Source organism: Aspergillus pseudonomiae (assembly GCF_009193645.1).
Source record: "Aspergillus pseudonomiae strain CBS 119388 unplaced genomic scaffold BDV37scaffold_91, whole genome shotgun sequence".
In the NCBI taxonomy this organism is placed as follows: Eukaryota; Fungi; Ascomycota; class Eurotiomycetes; order Eurotiales; family Aspergillaceae; genus Aspergillus; species Aspergillus pseudonomiae.
The window spans coordinates 1-18538 of record NW_022476083.1 but is presented as its reverse complement, the minus strand read 5'-3'; the positions used below and the strand labels follow the sequence as shown (position 1 = coordinate 18538).

The window sequence follows — 18538 nt, the reverse complement described above, 5'->3', positions numbered from 1 at the left end:
TGACTTTAGGCTCCAACGCTCACAGCAGGCCTTACCGATCTCTGTCTTCCTTCTTTCATCGCCCTGTCTAGACGTGTCAGTTATGTCGTCGGGTTTTCCGGACAGATCGGGTTCGACGAAACGAAGCCGATCGCGATCTCCATCATCGCGTCAACCCCAGAAGCTCCCCCGCAGATACGATGAGAGGGACTACCAGAGCGATGGAAGAGGTCGATCGGCGCAGTCGCAGTCGAGGAATATGAAGGATCAGATGCGGATAAATCAATTACAAGAAGACGAGCAAGTGCGCGAATGGGTAGCGCAGGAGGACGTTTTCGTGCTTAAACAGGCCAAAAAGAAGGCGGAGATCCGTGTCAAAGAAGGCCGGGCGAAACCGATTGACTGGCTTACTGTCACCCTGCGATTTATCGACCCGACAAGGAACCCTCTTGATGATGAGATTGCGGACTCGGACCTGGATATCGTGGATCCGGATGGCGTTTTCGAAGGACTGTCTCAGAGTCAATTGCTGGACTTGGAGAAGGACATTGATACATTTCTGAGTTTGGAGGCAAATCCACAAAACAGAGATTATTGGAAGGTATGCCGCATTAGGATCTGATCTATATGTAGTCATTGCTAACCGGTCTGCACAGACTATGAGAATTATCTGTCGCGACCGTCAGAAAATTATTGCTCCGGAAGGGCGTGCGCTCAACTCCGTCGCTGCGGATATCAATAGGCTTTTGGGTCCTAAAACCTACGAGCAACTTCAAACCCTTGAAGTACAGGTCAAGAAAAAGCTGGATTCTAATGAACCCATCGATACCGATTACTGGGAAGAACTGCTGCGGAGTCTCACCGTCTGGAAAGCCCGCGCAAAACTGAAGAAGGTTTTTGAGGCCGTCATAGACGAACGTGTTCGAGGACTACGCCAACAACAGCGCGACGAAGCGGAGTCGGTTCGAGCAAAGCTTGCGCCTCTGGCGCCAGTCATCCGGCCATCGACCGAGGACAAAACACAATCCGGGTTGGATGAAGAATTCCGTGGCCTTGATCCCGACCCGCTGCTCCAGGTTCGCCCGGAAGACAAGGTCTTGGAGGTAGTGGATGAGTCGAACTTTTTGGATCAAGTGGTAGGTCACAACGGCTCTTAAGCGGTACAGACCATGCGCTAATGGAATCTTTCTAGGCTCGCGAGCGTCAAAAGGTTCTAAAGATGGGCTTTGTGCCTCTCCGCCAAAGGCAGGCAGAGAAATCATCTGCTCTTCCTGTGAACCAAACACCGAACTTTCCTGCTGTTGCCGGCTCCTCTCGCTTTTCAGCCATACCAAATGAAGATTTCTCCCAGGCAACAAAGGCACTCTATGAGCGAGAGCTTGCGAGGGGAGTCAGTGAGAATGAAGAGATCTTCACGGGCGAAGAATCTGTGAGCACGGGGTCCCAGCCTCAGTGGGCGAACAAGTACCGGCCACGCAAGCCGCGATACTTCAACCGGGTGCAAATGGGTTACGAATGGAATAAGTACAACCAGACCCATTATGACCATGATAACCCGCCACCAAAGGTGGTACAAGGCTACAAATTCAACATCTTCTACCCCGACCTCATCGATAAGACGAAAGCACCGACCTACCGTATTGAACGCGAACACGGACGAAAGCGCGGCCAGTCGTTCGCAGTAGCTGGTGAAGAAGATACTTGTCTTATTCGATTCATGGCCGGGCCCCCTTACGAAGACATCGCATTTCGAATTGTTGATAAGGAGTGGGACTATAGCGCTAAGAGGGAAAGAGGCTTCAAGAGCACCTTTGACAAGGTAGACGCGCCGATTGTTTTAGCCCCTGATTCTGACTTGCATTTGACTCTTCTGACACAATCAATAGGGTATCTTACAGCTACATTTTCAATTCAAACGGGTGAGATCCCTCCTTTCTGCCGCGCAAGGAATTCCACTCTAACATCTATAACAGGTCTACTACCGAAAGTAAAGCCAACAGACAAACCTCTACTCAGCATCGACCTTGTTATATTTATATATATCGCGACCAAATGGTGTATGGGCGCATACGGCTACAATAATTGTATTCTTGGGGTTTCAACTTAGGGCACTATTTATTATCAACGTATCCATAACTGCGATGGCAGAGCAACCCACAGCCGGGCGATCTGGTTGGCCTGGAAGTATTAACCACCAGCTACAGTATTGGACCCAATTCGATCCACCAACGCTAGAACGTATCATAGGTACTAGTATCATCGGGCATATAGCATAAGGTACATAACCTCCCTGAGGGTTAAGCTTCCTGACTCGCAGGTGATGGCTCCCACGTGTGTGCAACCGTGGACTAGGGCTTATTTCCACCACCATCAACGCTCCAGCTCTGGCTTATTGCGGTGCGCTTTTGCCATCCAGCGTCACGCGATTCTCGTCCCATCGTTTTCTTGAGGAGCGGGTCACGTGTCGCCAGGGAACGAACGCCTTCTCCCCCACACGTACAGACGGCCACTCAGATCTGAAATGCCGTCTTTCTAGTTTGGCCTTCGGCGAATGAAAGAAAGCTCTGCAACGATGCGGCTTTGGTGCCACCCAAGCCACCCGCATATCGTTTCAATGGTTCCGGCTGGTCGGGGAAAGCGGGAAAGGGCCTGAGTGTCTGCAGGCTACAGTCCCAGAATATTGAGAGCTTCCGGGAAGTTGCTAGAACGTCTCTTCCAGAAAGGCTTCCATCTAGTCTGGCGTACTGTAGCCAATATGCAGAGCAGAGTCAGTTCCCATGCAGCTGTCCGGTCCCGCAACCCACTCTCGCCCTGATCTGTCAGGCATTGTAAATCAGGAAGTACGTACATTGCCATCATCTGTAGCACCGAAAATCCAGCCTCTACTAGACTCTGCAAAGCCATTGGTTCTGCATGTACAATGGCTTGTTGTTCCACTGCTTGGGAAGCCCTTAGAACGAAGCACCTCTACACCACCACCACCATCCACAACATCCCCAGTGCACATGTGGACTGGGGAGTTCCTTGGCTGGCCTTTTTTTCTCCCCTTATTTTCTGGTCTTAATTATCCAATATTTTTTATTTATTTATTTTTCTTGTTCTCCCCCAGACCGTCTTTTGTTTGTTGGGACTGGCGGAGACACATACAAACAGCAGACAGACCATCAAGGCGTATGTATGAGCTGGCATTTCTTCTGGCCTCACAGCTTCAGTTATTCCCTTCTTCTGAATGGTCAGAGGTCTCTATCTGTCGCTTTTGGCCACTTTTCTTTTTTCCCCTTTAGCCTCCTTCGTTAACTTCACATCTTCCAGGGCTACCCTTTTTCAACCTGTTAACATCCGTCTACCTGGCATGGCTTGTACCCATTAGAAACTTATAATACCTATAATATTTCCTTCTTTCGTGAACCATCCCCTCGGATGCAAATACAACCGGTCTAGATTGTGTCTTCCTTGATTGATATTAATTTGTTTGTTTGCAAGACAACATGGATCGTCTCTTGGTGCCTCAGGACCTATGCGTTGACTCAACACCTTCACCTCAAGAAACTACACTACAATACACCCTGAAACGAACAGAGACGACTCTCTCCTCACACAGTGTCGTCGATGGCGTACCTTTGGGTGACCTTCACCACCACTATCCCTGTCAAGCAGTTGAACACTGGGTGAGGTCCGGGCCCAGCAGTCCAAAATCGATGATGCCTTGTCAAAACCCATGGGCCATGGAAACCTCAGCCTTCACGCTGCCATCATCTCACTCACCTACACCGTCAATGCCTGATGGTCTTCCACGTTTCTTTCTTTCCTGCGACAGCGACTGGCCATCATCCTCAACAACGTCGGGCCCGGCTCCAGGGCAACTAAGGCCGGGGCCGTCTCGTACCAATGATAGCAGGACATGCTCTGAGTGGATGCGGGAATCAGGCAAAGATGTTTCTTACGCTTCGAAGCCCGATCGCTATACAGCACCATCTGAAGCTTTTGGGCCGTATCAACGCCCATTTGGCATTCTTACAACGACCTATCCCACGGCAGCTCTTACGCCACCGTCACCGGCCTTCTCGGCCTCGTCGTGCCAAATGAACTCCCCTGTACTCAAATCCGAACCTGGCCGCGTTGATACGCGAGCAGCACCAGCTAACGCAGAGGAGGATGCGACCATAGACCCGCCCTACTCGGCACTTATTTACCAAGCTCTCCGTGGCGCACCCGGTAATAAACTGTCTCTTCAGGAGATTTACGGCTGGTTCGAAGAGAATACTACAAAAGGAAAGGATCGCAGTTCTAAAGGGTGGCAAAACAGCATTCGACACAATTTATCCATGAACGCGGTATGTCTATTCCACAAGTTGGTGCTTCTGTTTTTGTGCTCCTTTGCTAAGAAGTCAAATCTGCTACAGGGGTTTGAGGCTGTTCGAGTGGAGAAAGCACCGGGCAAGAAAGCCCTGAATTACTGGCGTCTAACAGATGAGGCAATAACCCACGGTATCCAGTCTACAACCCGGTATAGAAAGCAGGCAAATTATAAAAAAACAGTGGGATCAGACCCACCAGCTCCTCAACGCCAACGATCCGGAGCGAAGGGAGGGAAAGCTACGAAAATCACCGCTAAATTTCGCGGACTTATGAACCAGGATGAGCCACGGAAGGAACGGTACTATCAACGACTGGTGTCGCAGCGGCGACCACACAAGATCCTTCACCGTCAACACCACCCGTCACCTGTGACGGCGGCGGTCGTCTCGCGATTTCATGCATCAGGCCCAGCAACACCACTGACTCGCACGTCAGCCGAGCCCTTCGATTTGGGTAGTATCGTTGGTAACGCTGACCCTCCTTCATGCACTGCGATTTTCTGTGACATGGCAGGGCCGGGGTCGGACTGTCTAGCGATGGAGACGGGATTTCTAGGCTGGAGTAGTCTCCCGCCTTTTCCCCATGGCTTGTTGCCAGGTCCTGATATCTCAGCGGAAGTTCAACTTGCCGTATAAGGGGGCGCGTCCGAATGGCCGCGCTGACTTGCATATCTAACATACTGTAGCTACTAATAGCCCTCGTGTTTCGGCCTTGTTGAGGCATTTTAATTTGCCGTATTTCTCGGTTATCCTTTTTCCTTTGACTCCTTCCTTTTTGAGTAATATACTTTGTCTAGTTCTTTTTTCAGTTTTCTTTAACTAGAGTATCAAAGGCGTGGCACTCTTGTATTGGATTGTGGTTTCTATCTAGCTTTCACGTCTCTCAGTCCTTCATTCTTTCTCTTTTTCTTTTTCCCTTTATTCTTCAATTTTCTTTGTTTTTCTTTCTTCTTTCAATTCTTTTTTGTTTTTCTTTTCTTTTCTTTTCTTTCTTTCTTTCTTTTTTTTTTTTTACTATCTGTTTCTAGTGATCTATGTTCAATTTTCTGCAAGCCACGGGAATAAGGCTAGGAGGCGATGGGCCTTGGGATCATCAGGTTCAGCGGGAACATAGGAAAAAGTCGCGAGCGATCAGTACAAAATACATTAGAAGTATTGAAAAAAAATAAAAAGCATTACATATTTATGTCTATTGTCCGGCTGTCATTATCATTATTAATACTATCATCCCGGGGGAGTAGCAGCAGAAGAACAGAAGATCACGGAACATATGGCATGTCTCTCTTTGGTGTAGGCTGGCCACACCAGTCAGTAGCCCACATGCAGTCTCAAGCGCATCCAGACCTTCAAGTGGACTCTGCATCGATAGACACTGCATGTGCTGCATGCAGCATGGAATGGATTTATTTTTGATGGAGATGGATGACATTGTCTTACCTCATTAATGCGACTCTTTAGCAATCCACTCTCCCCACCCGCCCTTCTGGTGCCCAAGCATTTCATCTATCTACCTACTGATGAGAATGGACTTCCTGGAGGTAGTTCAGGGTGAGCCAAGATCAGGCCTTTCTATTCGGCGGAAGAATAAGCCGTCCACAACCGGCGTGCTGATTTGCTTCTAGATAATTCGTCTTGCAATGGTGGGGACTATCGGTATGACTCTCCTTCCCATGGCTATAGTACTAATATTATCAGGTCTCTCCATTCCGGTTGACATCAATCGATGATCGCTTTCCTCTTATATTATGTATGACGCCAATATCTGCCATGTTTCTCGACGCATACTAGCTTGGCTGCTCAAAAAAAATAGAAAATGAATCGATAGAGAGATGGATAGAGAAGGAAAGGGACAGATTGGATAGGGTTATCTTGCGGCACGGGTAAAAAAAAAACAAACATATAGTAGCCCTAACTCCGTCAAAATCACTTCATAACCCCTTCTTTCCAGCAGCACACTACTAATCCTTATAAAAGCAATGAGTACCTCATCGCTAGTTATTAAGAATCAATGTTCATTAAAACAAGCCTCATTCGGTGTAGGGCGAATTTCCGTGGAATTGTACTTCAGAGCAGGAGAAATCAACAGACCGTCGTTCCTGGGGGTGGTCGACCCCCGACCCGCTCCGTAGATTGACCGTCTGCAGCTAACAATGTAGCCTAGCTTGGCGCGTCGCACTGGCAGACGGTAACCAGTTGAAACCTCACAGGTCGTGACTCGTAAGGGTGTCTTCGACCAGCATTAGTTGTGGTGCTAGTTGATGTATGAGTGACACCAGCATGAACTAACCCATTCTAGTTATACAGGGCCATTAACTTAGAACTTGGAAGTCAAAGGTATTTTCACCCACCAGAGTCTAGCAAAACTGCTTCCCATTGATCTTACTCCCACGTCCAATGGACGTCTCTAACGAATGGAAGAAGAATACTATGGGAGTCCCTCCGCCGTCCTCCTGGATAGTCAGACAGACGAGTAAGCATAGTTAATACACTCCGAGTGGACAGACCAGCCAAAAAAGCAATACATTATCAGCTGAACTGAATGCTCTGTGCCACCGTCGGGATGGGGCTTAGGGTCTTTTAAGAGGCTCACTCGGCCTCCTCCTGCATCCTGTACTGATGGTGCCTTGGGTAGCGAATGAACTACTACTGTTAAGTACTCCCCGACGTTGTCGCCTTTTTTCTCTTCTTCCTCCGTCTTACACTAATTTTTTATTTTGTATTATTATTATTATTATTTATTCATTCATGGATTTATCTATCATTTTCCCTCTCTTCTTACTTGTTGTGACCCCTGTTCCATGACCGTCCCAATTGTACAGAAACACTACGGGTTTTTTCCCGGGGTATGGAGCCCAGCCGAATTGTTGATGGAGTTATTGTTCGATAGCTCGGCTAAACTTTGCGCTTCTGCAGCCGATCGCCATCACCTTCATGCCTCTTCATTCGAAACAAAAGTACGATGGATCCTTAACTTTCTTCGCTTTTGCCTTCCCACGGGCCGTACCGACAGTTTAAAAAATTAAGTGTTGCACTCGCTTGCATCCGTTCATTAAGCTCCGCATTGACAGGTCTCGATGCATTGCATTGTTAATCTACGTTGTTTTCACGTATGTTTCAGTATCAACTGATGGTAGGGTTAGAAATATATAGATTCAGAGTGTATTCCTTGCTATGCTTGTACGTTTCTATCCCTCTTATTTTTACTGGTCTTCCATCTTTCATCTCCCACTTCGAATGGCAAGTAAGCAATTAGTTATATATATTTGAACCAACATGGTGAGAGAGGATCCACGAGATGCACACAGATACACCGCAACAGAATGGATCAATACCCTTTTTAATGCAGTAGTTCGTTCCATATAAATGATCCATGTCGACATTCTCCACGCCACTAACGCTGCAGATTTGGGATCAGGACCAACTTTGTTCACGCTGAACTAATCAGACAAACAGCCCACATCCAAGACACGAGAATCGGCCGGAAGCCTAACCGAACTGTTGTTTCGATCAGTCACTTTTTAGATTTGTTACTATTTTAGTTAACTCTTGGGAGTCGTGCCATTCGACCTATGATGTTAGATAATGCCTGTTATTGCGCTCTAGGCCAGCCGTTGCCTTCTTGTTGCCTTTCCACTCACCCTTAATTCCAGACAGCAGCGTGCTTCACACTACGATTTACAATAAGTGGCGTAAGAAAAATTCAGGGAAAAAAAAAATTACATACAATAGACAATACGAAGGTTGACAGAGTGTAATCGACAATCTCTATGTCAGGTCCAAGAGTACTATCTCCCTGACGGACCTTACCCCCCTAACAGTTGAAATCCATGAAGCGTACGCAGCATGCAGACATACTTCCCAGTACAGTTTAGGGTTGGGTATCATCACGCCAACGGGGGCGGTCACACCCCAGCCTTTCGTTCCGAGTGGTCTGGCTATCTTTCCCCCTCCTCCTTTCCATGATTCTTGACTGGATGATTCCCTCTGAAAGGAAGGTGAGTAATGGAATGATGAATCGATGCAAGGAACCTAAACGAAGTTAGGAAATAAAAAAGAACTTAACGCCAACGAATCCTCACCGCCTCATAGGATGGCTGCCGAACCGTGCACTATCAATCTATGGTACGGAAGGTTTATTGGTTACATGCGATGTTCTGCATTATTAGCGGTCATCCCATGGTGAATACTTTCTCCTCCCTGTCTTGGAGTCCCCATCTTTGCTTTTTACTTGTCTAGCCCTTTCTGGAGATTATCGGACTGACAGATATGCGCAGGAGCAAATAGTTTGGCTCTGAATCGGGCTTAAGCTCTGTCAGGGTCCGAAGTCAGAGTGAGATCTACCGCGCGCTGCGCAGCGCTCCCTTCACTACTTACTGGACGGAGACATCCTCACTTGTCGGACTTTAGCTGCACGCCATCTGGGTGCACAGGCCTTGACAAGGATGCTCTGTTTTTGACATTCATCTACCGATCCCGCAAAAGATCACGCCCCTTATCTGGGTAGCGCTAATGTATGCTCATTTGGTACAACTCACATTCGAAGAACAGATAGAAAAAGAAAAAAAGGCCTGCAAACAGAACAGCTTGCGCAGAGCACAGATCTCTGTCACCTCTGCGATCAGCCTTCCCAACGGTTCCACCATCCACACTACGTTCGAGTTTAACTATTGACTGCATGCTTGCCGACAGACATACCCAGGAGTCCGCACGTTCGCTCCCGATGTATGACGATCACAGTCGTACTATTGTCACGATGTCATCCACAGCCCGTTAGATGCATTGTGCACAACCACCCACCCAGCCCCATCTGAAGGTGGATTCCCAGGCACACAGGGAGTTCTCGGAATGTAGCCAGCAGAGGCGTCCCAGTTGCTGCTCAACAGCATCTTGCGTATGTACTGGCAAGAGTTTGGACCGAAAGACAAAATTCAACAACCTACCCCGGGCTCAGTTGTTCCCTATTTCGTTTCGCCTATGCCACCTATTGTATCGGCTTAGTTTGATTTCGAATAGCTCCCTGCATGCCGGTTTTGGTTCCGGCCTACTCCTCCCTTCCCTTCGTGTCATCTGTCATCCTAACTTTGCTTTTTCTATGATGATCCTCCCGAGACTTGACGCCGATCGTTATAGGGGAAAGTTCCCAGGTGTTGTTTCACGGGTCCGGTCGAGATGAAAATTCCTCCTGGTGGGAGAAAAGCCACACGTGCCGGGCTGAGTGTCTTCCCATCTGTTGGGGGTGGACCTATGATTGTGATAGATTCGGTAAGAGGCTGTGGATTTGGTGGAGATTGACTGTCCGGGCCATTTTTCGATGTATGGTGTCATCCATTCTCGCTGCAGGGGGCCTTACCTTGGAGTTCAGGTTCCTAATGTTTCCCGAACTTCGTCTTGGCGTTTTCATCTGCCTGGTAGACGGTTGAAATTGCTCAAGGAACTACAATGCAAGACTGGAGCCGTATGGCTGGATATATTTTTTTTTTTCGACGGCTGTTCCCAGACTACGTGAGATGCACGCTTAGGGCCTGTCCACACTCTCCGTAGTGATGGACACCTATTGCGTTGCACCCAAAATCGTAAGATAGTTGGAGAACTGAGTCTTGAATAAAATTCATAAACACGGCATTTCGTAAAGCCGTCCTGTTCACTTTAATCTAAGAGAACGGCACCCAGCCAATTTTATTTTTCCATATTCGCTCCCACTAAAGAAAAATACTGAGCATATTATGCACCCATTTAGCGCTTGCCAGCGGCCTTCTCCTGAGACTCCTTGAGAACCTTCTTGACGATCTTCTGCTCCTCGATCAGGAAAGCACGGACGATGCGGTCCTTGACGCAGCCAGCGCAGCGGGAACCACCATAGGCACGGGTGACGGTCTTCTTGGGGCGAGAGATCTGGGAGTACTCGCGGGGGCGAAGAGCGGGGACCTATTGGCAAGAGATCAGTCGCTGTTTTCGCTTTTCGATTGTTCATTGCGATGTCCGATGTAGAGAAATTGTGCGTCTCAATCCACCCTTCCTCTTCGAATTGCCCTGAGACGCATTCTTCCACCAACTTGGATCGATCGCAAGGTTCGCACATAATCATTTGCTCAACTGCCAAAACCATCGGGAGTACTCACACCGGGGAGCTTGATGCCACAGTCACCGCACTTGGGAGCAGTGCCCTTCTTCTTGATGTGGAGGTACCGGAGCTCACCGCCGGGGGTCTTGATGATGCGGACCTTGTTGGACCGCGTGTTGTACCTATAGACGAAATTCGATCAATATCCTGTTCGTGAAGCCCAGATGATAGAAAAAAGATCCTCGCCGTGCTAGATATCGCGGCTGAATGCTATCTTATCGAGCGCAATGAGGGGACATAAATGGGAAGGGGAATTTTCAACGTACGGGTTCCGGCGGCGCTGTGGGAAGAAAAAAAACGGAAAATTAGCCTCTCATTATCCTGTTGAAATTTTCTGGATGAAAACTACTCACGTATTGGAGTCTCTGGTTCGCCATTTTGATTGTCTTGAACCTCTGTATCGGTCGTCAAGAATTTGGCGGCGGCGTCGTCGGTTGTCGTCGTTAAGCTCTCAGAATTCTCGCAAGTCACCTGGATTTGTGTGGGTTTCACTCGGAGCCCTGGAGTCACGCTAGCGCCAATTTGGCGAGCTGGCGCTAACCCCGATCGGGACTAGTACCGGTCCGAGCAGAGCCGCCACCTCTTTTCAAGCTTGCTCATCAGGAAAGGAGCAAGAAGAGCGCCTTTCATCACCCGTTGTGAGAAGGGGATCGTGCAGGAGTTGTTTCAATCTTTGGGGTTACGATTTCACTCCTCCGCGCGAGATTACCCAGTTTATTACCACCCCCGACCGCTTTTGTTGATGATTCGCGGTTGTTAATGACTTTTTTCAACGTGAATCTGTGACGCGACTTGCCCGAGCATCAACGTCAATCAGAAAGAGCAGAGCTATCTCCATTCTGCCATTGGCATTATGGCATCATTACCCCCTCCTCCCCCTCCAGGATGGGGTGCATCGGCCCCCCCGTCGATGCCTCTGGCTCCGCCGCCGCCGGGATATCAGCCGCCAGCTGATCCGACCGTCGCAAAATTCGCTCAGAAGAAGAACGAATGGCTCCGGTCGCAACGAAACCGATTCGGAGAGAAGAGAAAGGGTGGATTTGTTGAAACACAGAAGGCGGACATGCCCCCAGAGCACCTACGAAAGATCGTGCGAGATATCGGCGATGTATCGCAGAAGAAGTTCAGCAACGAAAAGCGTAGCTATCTCGGCGCGCTTAAGTTCATGCCCCATGCGGTCTTGAAGCTGTTGGAAAACATGCCTATGCCTTGGGAGTCTTCTAGGGAAGTAAAGGTGCTATACCACGTTAACGGCTGTCTCACGCTGGTAAATGAGACTCCTAGAGTGATCGAACCCGTCTTCCACGCCCAGTGGGCCACGATGTGGGTGTGTATGCGCAGAGAAAAGAGTGATCGTAGGCACTTCAAGAGAATGCGCTTTCCTCCCTTCGATGACGAAGAACCGCCACTGTCTTGGTCGGAGAATATCGAGGACGTCGAGCCGTTAGAGCCCATCCAGATGGAACTCGACGAGAACGAGGACTCCCCCGTCTACGAGTGGTTTTACGATCATCGACCTCTCCTTGATACCCCCCACGTCAATGGTCCTAGTTATAAGAAGTGGAACCTATCATTGCCACAGATGGCGACTCTATATCGTCTAAGTCATCAACTCCTCAGTGACGTGGTAGACGAGAACTACTTCCACATGTTCGATCTGAATAGCTTCTTTACAGCAAAGGCTCTGAACGTTGCCATCCCCGGTGGTCCGCGCTTTGAACCGTTATACAAGGACATTGATCCCAATGATGAAGACTTCAGTGAATTTAACGCCATCGACCGTATCATTTTCCGTGCCCCCATTCGCACAGAATACCGTGTCGCATACCCTTTCCTGTACAATACTCTCCCCAGAAGCGTGAAAGTTTCTTGGTTCTCTCACCCGCAAGTTGTTTATGTTCGGACCGATGACCCCAACCTTCCCGCCTTTTACTTCGACCCTGTAATTAATCCAATCTCCTCTCGCTCCGTCGCGCCCAAGAACATCACTGTCAGCCACGAAGATGAAATCTTCGGACCAGGGAATAACGAAGACGAGTTCGAGCTTCCTGGAGAAGTCGAGCCTTTCTTCGCAGATGAGGAGCTTTACACTCCGGAGACCGCATCCGCCATCGCGCTCTGGTGGGCTCCTCACCCATTCAACAAGCGCTCTGGAAAGATGGTTCGTGCACAGGATGTGCCATTGGTGAAGCAATGGTACCTCGAGCATTGCCCACAGGGCCAACCCGTTAAAGTTCGCGTGTCTTACCAGAAGCTTCTGAAAACGTTTGTGCTCAACGAGCTTCACAAGAAGAAGCCCAAGGCCCAGAACAAGCAGAACTTGCTGAAGACCCTGAAATCGACCAAATTCTTCCAGCAGACAACAATCGACTGGGTTGAGGCTGGTTTGCAAGTCTGCCGCCAAGGTTTCAACATGCTCAACTTGTTGATTCATCGCAAGAACTTGACATACCTGCATTTGGACTACAACTTCAACTTGAAGCCGGTTAAGACCCTGACCACAAAGGAGCGTAAGAAGTCTCGTTTCGGAAATGCTTTCCACTTGATGAGAGAAATTCTGCGTCTTACCAAACTAATTGTTGATGCGCAAGTCCAGTATCGTCTGGGCAACATCGACGCTTTCCAATTGGCTGATGGTATTCTCTATGCGTTCAACCATGTGGGACAGTTGACCGGTATGTACCGTTATAAGTACAAGCTGATGCATCAGATTCGTTCTTGTAAGGATCTGAAACACTTGATCTACTACCGGTTCAACTCTGGCCCGGTGGGTAAAGGCCCTGGATGCGGTTTCTGGGCACCGGCCTGGCGTGTTTGGTTGTTCTTCATGCGTGGTATCATCCCTCTTCTTGAGAGATGGCTTGGGAACTTGCTGTCTCGTCAGTTCGAGGGTCGCCACAGCAAGGGAGTTGCCAAGACAGTTACCAAGCAGCGTGTGGAATCTCATTTCGATCTCGAACTTCGTGCTTCCGTTATGGCCGACTTGATGGACATGATGCCTGAGGGTATTAAGCAGAACAAGATCAACACAGTCCTTCAGCATCTCTCGGAGGCTTGGAGATGCTGGAAGAGTAACATTCCTTGGAAGGTTCCTGGATTGCCTGCTCCTATCGAAAATATCATCCTTCGGTATGTCAAGAGCAAGGCCGACTGGTGGATTTCCGTCGCGCATTACAACCGTGAACGAATTCGCCGTGGTGCTACTGTGGACAAGACCGTTGCCAAGAAGAATCTTGGCCGACTCACTCGGCTGTGGCTTAAGGCGGAACAGGAGAGGCAGCACAACTACCTGAAGGATGGTCCTTACGTGTCGTCTGAAGAGGCTGTTGCTATCTACACCACCATGGTACATTGGCTCGAGTCCCGCAAGTTCTCTCCAATCCCATTCCCTAGCGTCTCCTACAAGCATGATACCAAGATTTTGATCCTTGCTCTCGAACGTTTACGTGAAGCATATTCCGTCAAAGGCAGACTCAATCAGAGCCAGCGTGAAGAGCTTGCTCTTATTGAACAGGCTTACGACTCTCCTGGAACGACATTGGCTAGAATCAAGCGATTCCTTTTGACCCAGCGAGCGTTCAAGGAAGTCGGCATCGACATGAATGACAATTACAGTCATATCAACCCCGTGTACGATGTGGAACCTATTGAGAAGATCACCGATGCTTACCTGGATCAATATCTCTGGTATCAGGCAGACCAGCGCCACCTCTTCCCCTCTTGGATCAAGCCTTCTGATTCCGAAGTTCCTCCGCTGTTGACGTACAAGTGGGCACAAGGCATCAACAACTTGTCCAATGTTTGGGAGACTGCCGATGGCGAGACGAATGTAATGATTGAGACGGAATTGTCCAAGGTTTACGAGAAGATCGATCTTACTCTATTGAACCGACTGCTGCGTTTGATCATGGACCACAACTTGGCTGACTACATCACCTCCAAGAATAACGTGCAGCTCAGCTACAAGGACATGAACCACACGAACAGCTACGGTTTGATTCGGGGTCTACAGTTCTCTGGCTTCGTCTTCCAGTTCTATGGTTTGATGATTGATCTGCTGCTTCTTGGACTTCAGCGTGCTAGTGAAATGGCGGGTCCACCTCAGAGTCCTAATGACTTCCTGCAATTTAGGGATCGCGCCACCGAGACCAGACATCCTATTCGTCTGTACACCCGCTATGTCGACAGGATTTGGGTGTTCTTCAGATTCTCTGCAGATGAGTCCAGGGATCTTATTCAGCGCTTCTTGACGGAAAACCCGGATCCCAACTTCGAAAACGTTATCGGTTACAAGAACAAGAAGTGCTGGCCGCGTGATTGCCGAATGCGTTTGATGCGGCACGATGTCAACCTGGGTCGCGCAGTGTTCTGGGATTTGAAGAACCGTCTGCCAAGATCAATCACAACGATCGAATGGGACGATACCTTTTCCAGCGTTTACAGCAAGGACAACCCCAACCTTTTGTTCTCCATGTCCGGTTTTGAGGTTCGCATCCTTCCGAAGATCCGCAATCAGAACGAAGAGTTCTCGGTGAAAGATAGCGTTTGGTCTTTGGTCGACAACACGACGAAGGAACGCACGGCTCACGCCTTCCTTCAGGTTACAGAGGAGGACATCCAGAAGTTCAACAACAGAATCCGTCAAATCCTCATGTCTTCCGGTTCCACAACCTTCACTAAGATCGCTAACAAGTGGAACACGGCCTTGATTGCTCTCTTCACCTACTATCGTGAAGCCGCTGTATCGACTGTGAACCTCTTGGACACGATTGTCAAGTGCGAGACCAAGATCCAGACCCGTGTCAAGATTGGCCTGAACTCCAAGATGCCGTCCCGTTTCCCTCCGGCTGTTTTCTATACTCCGAAGGAACTGGGAGGTCTGGGTATGATCTCTGGATCTCACATCCTTATCCCTGCTAGTGATAAGAGGTGGTCGAAGCAAACCGATACCGGCATTACTCACTTCCGCGCCGGTATGTCACATGACGAGGAAACATTGATCCCCAACATCTTCCGGTACATCATTCCTTGGGAAGCCGAGTTCATTGACTCTCAGAGAGTGTGGATGGAGTATTCTCAGAAGCGACAGGAGGCCCAGCAGCAGAACCGCCGTTTGACGCTCGAGGACCTAGAGGACAGCTGGGATCGTGGTCTGCCTCGTATCAACACCCTGTTCCAGAAGGATCGCAGTACCCTCAGCTTCGATAAGGGATTCCGTCTTCGGGCAGAATTTAAACAGTACCAGCTTATGAAGAGTAATCCATTCTGGTGGACGAGCCAGCGTCACGATGGTAAACTATGGAACTTGAACGCCTACCGTACTGACGTCATTCAAGCTTTGGGTGGTGTAGAGACAATTTTGGAACACACTCTGTTCAAGGCCACTGCTTTCCCATCGTGGGAAGGTCTCTTTTGGGAGAGAGCCTCAGGCTTCGAAGAATCTATGAAGTTTAAGAAGCTTACCAATGCTCAAAGATCCGGTTTGAACCAAATTCCGAACCGTCGCTTCACTCTCTGGTGGTCCCCGACTATCAATCGTGCCAACGTCTATGTCGGTTTCCAGGTCCAGTTGGATCTTACTGGTATCTTCTTACACGGAAAGATCCCTACACTCAAGATTTCCTTGATCCAGATCTTCCGTGCTCACTTGTGGCAGAAGATTCACGAATCCGTGGTCATGGACTTGTGTCAAGTCTTCGACCAAGAACTGGAGCAACTGGGTATCGAAGCTGTTCAGAAGGAGACTATCCATCCACGTAAGTCGTACAAGATGAATAGTTCATGTGCGGACATTTTGCTTTTCGCTACGAACAAGTGGAACGTCACCCGGCCCTCTCTGCTGTTTGACACCAAGGACGTGTACGAACCTACCACGACGAACAAGTTCTGGCTGGATGTGCAACTGAGATACGGTGACTACGATTCTCACGACATCGAGAGATACGTTCGTGCGAAGTATCTGGACTACACAACTGACAGCATGAGCATCTATCCTTCCGCTACTGGTTTGATGATCGGCATCGATCTCGCGTACAACCTCTACTCTGCATATGGACAATACTTCCCCGGTCTCAAGACCCTGATCCAGCAAGCTATGGCAAAGGTCATGAAGGCTAACCCGGCCTTGTATGTGCTGAGGGAGCGTATCAGGAAGGGTCTGCAGCTGTATGCTTCCGAGAGCAACCAAGAGTTCCTTAACTCTCAGAACTACTCTGAGCTTTTCAGTCCCCAGATCCAGTTATTCATTGATGATACCAATGTTTACCGTGTCACCATTCATAAGACCTTCGAAGGCAATCTTACAACCAAGCCTATCAACGGTGCCATTTTCATCTTCAACCCCAGAACTGGTCAGCTTTTCTTGAAGATTATCCACACCAGTGTTTGGGCGGGGCAGAAGCGTCTGGGTCAATTGGCCAAGTGGAAGACCGCGGAAGAAGTGGCGGCTCTCATTCGATCCTTGCCCGTTGAAGAACAGCCGAAACAGCTTATTGTCACTCGGAAGGGTCTATTGGACCCACTTGAGGTCCACCTTCTTGACTTCCCTAACATTTCGATCCGTGCCTCTGAGCTCCAGCTGCCATTCCAGGCCGCTATGAAGGTGGAGAAGCTCGCCGACATGATTCTTCGGGCGACGGAGCCTCAGATGGTTCTGTTCAACCTCTACGATGAATGGCTGAAGTCCATCTCGCCTTACACTGCCTTCTCCCGACTCATCCTTATCCTGCGTGCTCTGCACGTCAACATTGACAAGGCCAAGATTATCCTGAGACCCGACAAGACCGTTATCACCCAGGAGCACCACATCTGGCCGTCGTTGTCTGATGAGGATTGGATCAAGGTCGAAGTGCAGTTGCGTGACTTGATTCTTAATGACTATGGAAAGAAGAACAATGTCAACGTTCAAAGTTTGACAAGCAGTGAAGTTAGGGATATCATTCTGGGTATGGAAATCAGTGCACCTTCGTTGCAGCGACAGCAGGCGGCCGAGATCGAGAAGCAGCAGGAAGAGCAGAAGCAGCTCACCGCTGTCACAACAAAGACCCAGAATGTCCGTGGTGAAGAGATCATCGTGACCACTACATCACAGTATGAGCAGCAGTCGTTCGCATCCAAGACCGAATGGCGCACCCGAGCCATTGCGACATCGAACTTGCGGACCAGGTCGAACAACATCTACATTTCTTCGGATGAGGTTCGTGATGAGGGTTACACTTACATTATGCCTAAGAACATTCTCAAGCGATTCATTACCATCGCAGATCTCCGGGTGCAAGTTGCCGGATATCTCTATGGTAGCTCACCGCCTGACAACGATCAAGTGAAGGAGGTCCGCACGATCGTGATGATCCCGCAGGTCGGAAATACACGGGAAGTCCAGCTGCCGCACCAGTTGCCCCAGCATGACTACCTGAATAACCTCGAGCCCCTGGGAGTGATTCATACCATCTCGGGCAACGAGCCGCCGTACATGACAGCCATGGATGTTACTCAACACGCCCGACTGATGAATGAGCACTCCAGTTGGGATAAGAAAACAGTGACGATGACCGTTTCATTCACCCCGGGATCCGTGTCACTGGCAGCCTGGGGCCTCACGCCGCAAGGATACAAGTGGGGTGCCGAGAACAAGGACACGACGTCTGACCAACCGCAGGGGTTCTCGACCAGCATGGGGGAGAAGTGCCAGCTGTTACTCAGTGACAAGATCCGCGGTTACTTCCTGGTTCCCGAGGATAACGTGTGGAACTATAGTTTCATGGGCAGCTCCTTCGGCAGTGTTGAGAAACGGCCAGTGTACGTGAAGATCGACACGCCCCTGAGGTTTTATGATGATCAACACCGACCACTGCACTTCCAAAACTTTGCAGAGCTGGAGGACATTTGGGTTGATCGATCTGATAACTTTGCATGATCTGCAAATGCGAAAGGCGTTGGAAACGTTATGTATGATTGAACCTTTTTATTTCCCGTTTCTTCTTTACTTTTCATGTTGCTGTTTTCTCCATAGCTTTTAACTTTCTTGCCTTGTTTTTATGATGGCGCTTTCTCTTTGATCCTTTTGCTTTTTTTTTTTTTT

General features: G+C 49.1%; 4 protein-coding genes across 4 annotated transcripts; 3 read left to right on the top strand and 1 right to left on the bottom strand.

Moving 5' to 3' along the window:
• Positions 1-82: 82 nt before the first annotated feature.
• Positions 83-1970, top strand: BDV37DRAFT_287311 (splicing factor cactin; the record flags this gene model as incomplete). Its single annotated transcript, XM_032088081.1, has 5 exons — positions 83-580; positions 636-1115; positions 1172-1798; positions 1866-1898; positions 1953-1970. 5 exons carry the CDS (start codon positions 83-85, stop codon positions 1968-1970), a joined length of 1656 nt encoding a protein of 551 aa, XP_031937002.1.
• Positions 1971-3365: 1395 nt separating this feature from the next.
• On the top strand, positions 3366-5197 carry BDV37DRAFT_297548 (forkhead box transcription factor). The gene is made up of 2 exons (XM_032090347.1): positions 3366-4313; positions 4383-5197. Exons 1-2 carry the CDS (start codon positions 3468-3470, stop codon positions 4971-4973), a joined length of 1437 nt encoding a protein of 478 aa, XP_031937001.1. The 5' UTR covers positions 3366-3467; the 3' UTR covers positions 4974-5197.
• Positions 5198-9904: 4707 nt separating this feature from the next.
• Positions 9905-10921, bottom strand: BDV37DRAFT_226324 (60S ribosomal protein eL34). The gene is made up of 4 exons (XM_032080264.1): positions 10812-10921; positions 10725-10738; positions 10457-10580; positions 9905-10262 (listed from the first exon to the last, which is right to left on the bottom strand). Exons 1-4 carry the CDS (start codon positions 10833-10835, stop codon positions 10071-10073), a joined length of 354 nt encoding a protein of 117 aa, XP_031937000.1. The 5' UTR covers positions 10836-10921; the 3' UTR covers positions 9905-10070.
• Positions 10922-10930: 9 nt separating this feature from the next.
• Positions 10931-18536, top strand: prp8 (U4/U6-U5 snRNP complex subunit PRP8). Its single transcript, XM_032083164.1, has one exon. The coding sequence runs from the start codon at positions 11312-11314 to the stop codon at positions 18371-18373; it is 7062 nt and encodes a 2353-aa protein (XP_031936999.1). The 5' UTR covers positions 10931-11311; the 3' UTR covers positions 18374-18536.
• The last annotated feature ends 2 nt before the right edge of the window (positions 18537-18538 follow it).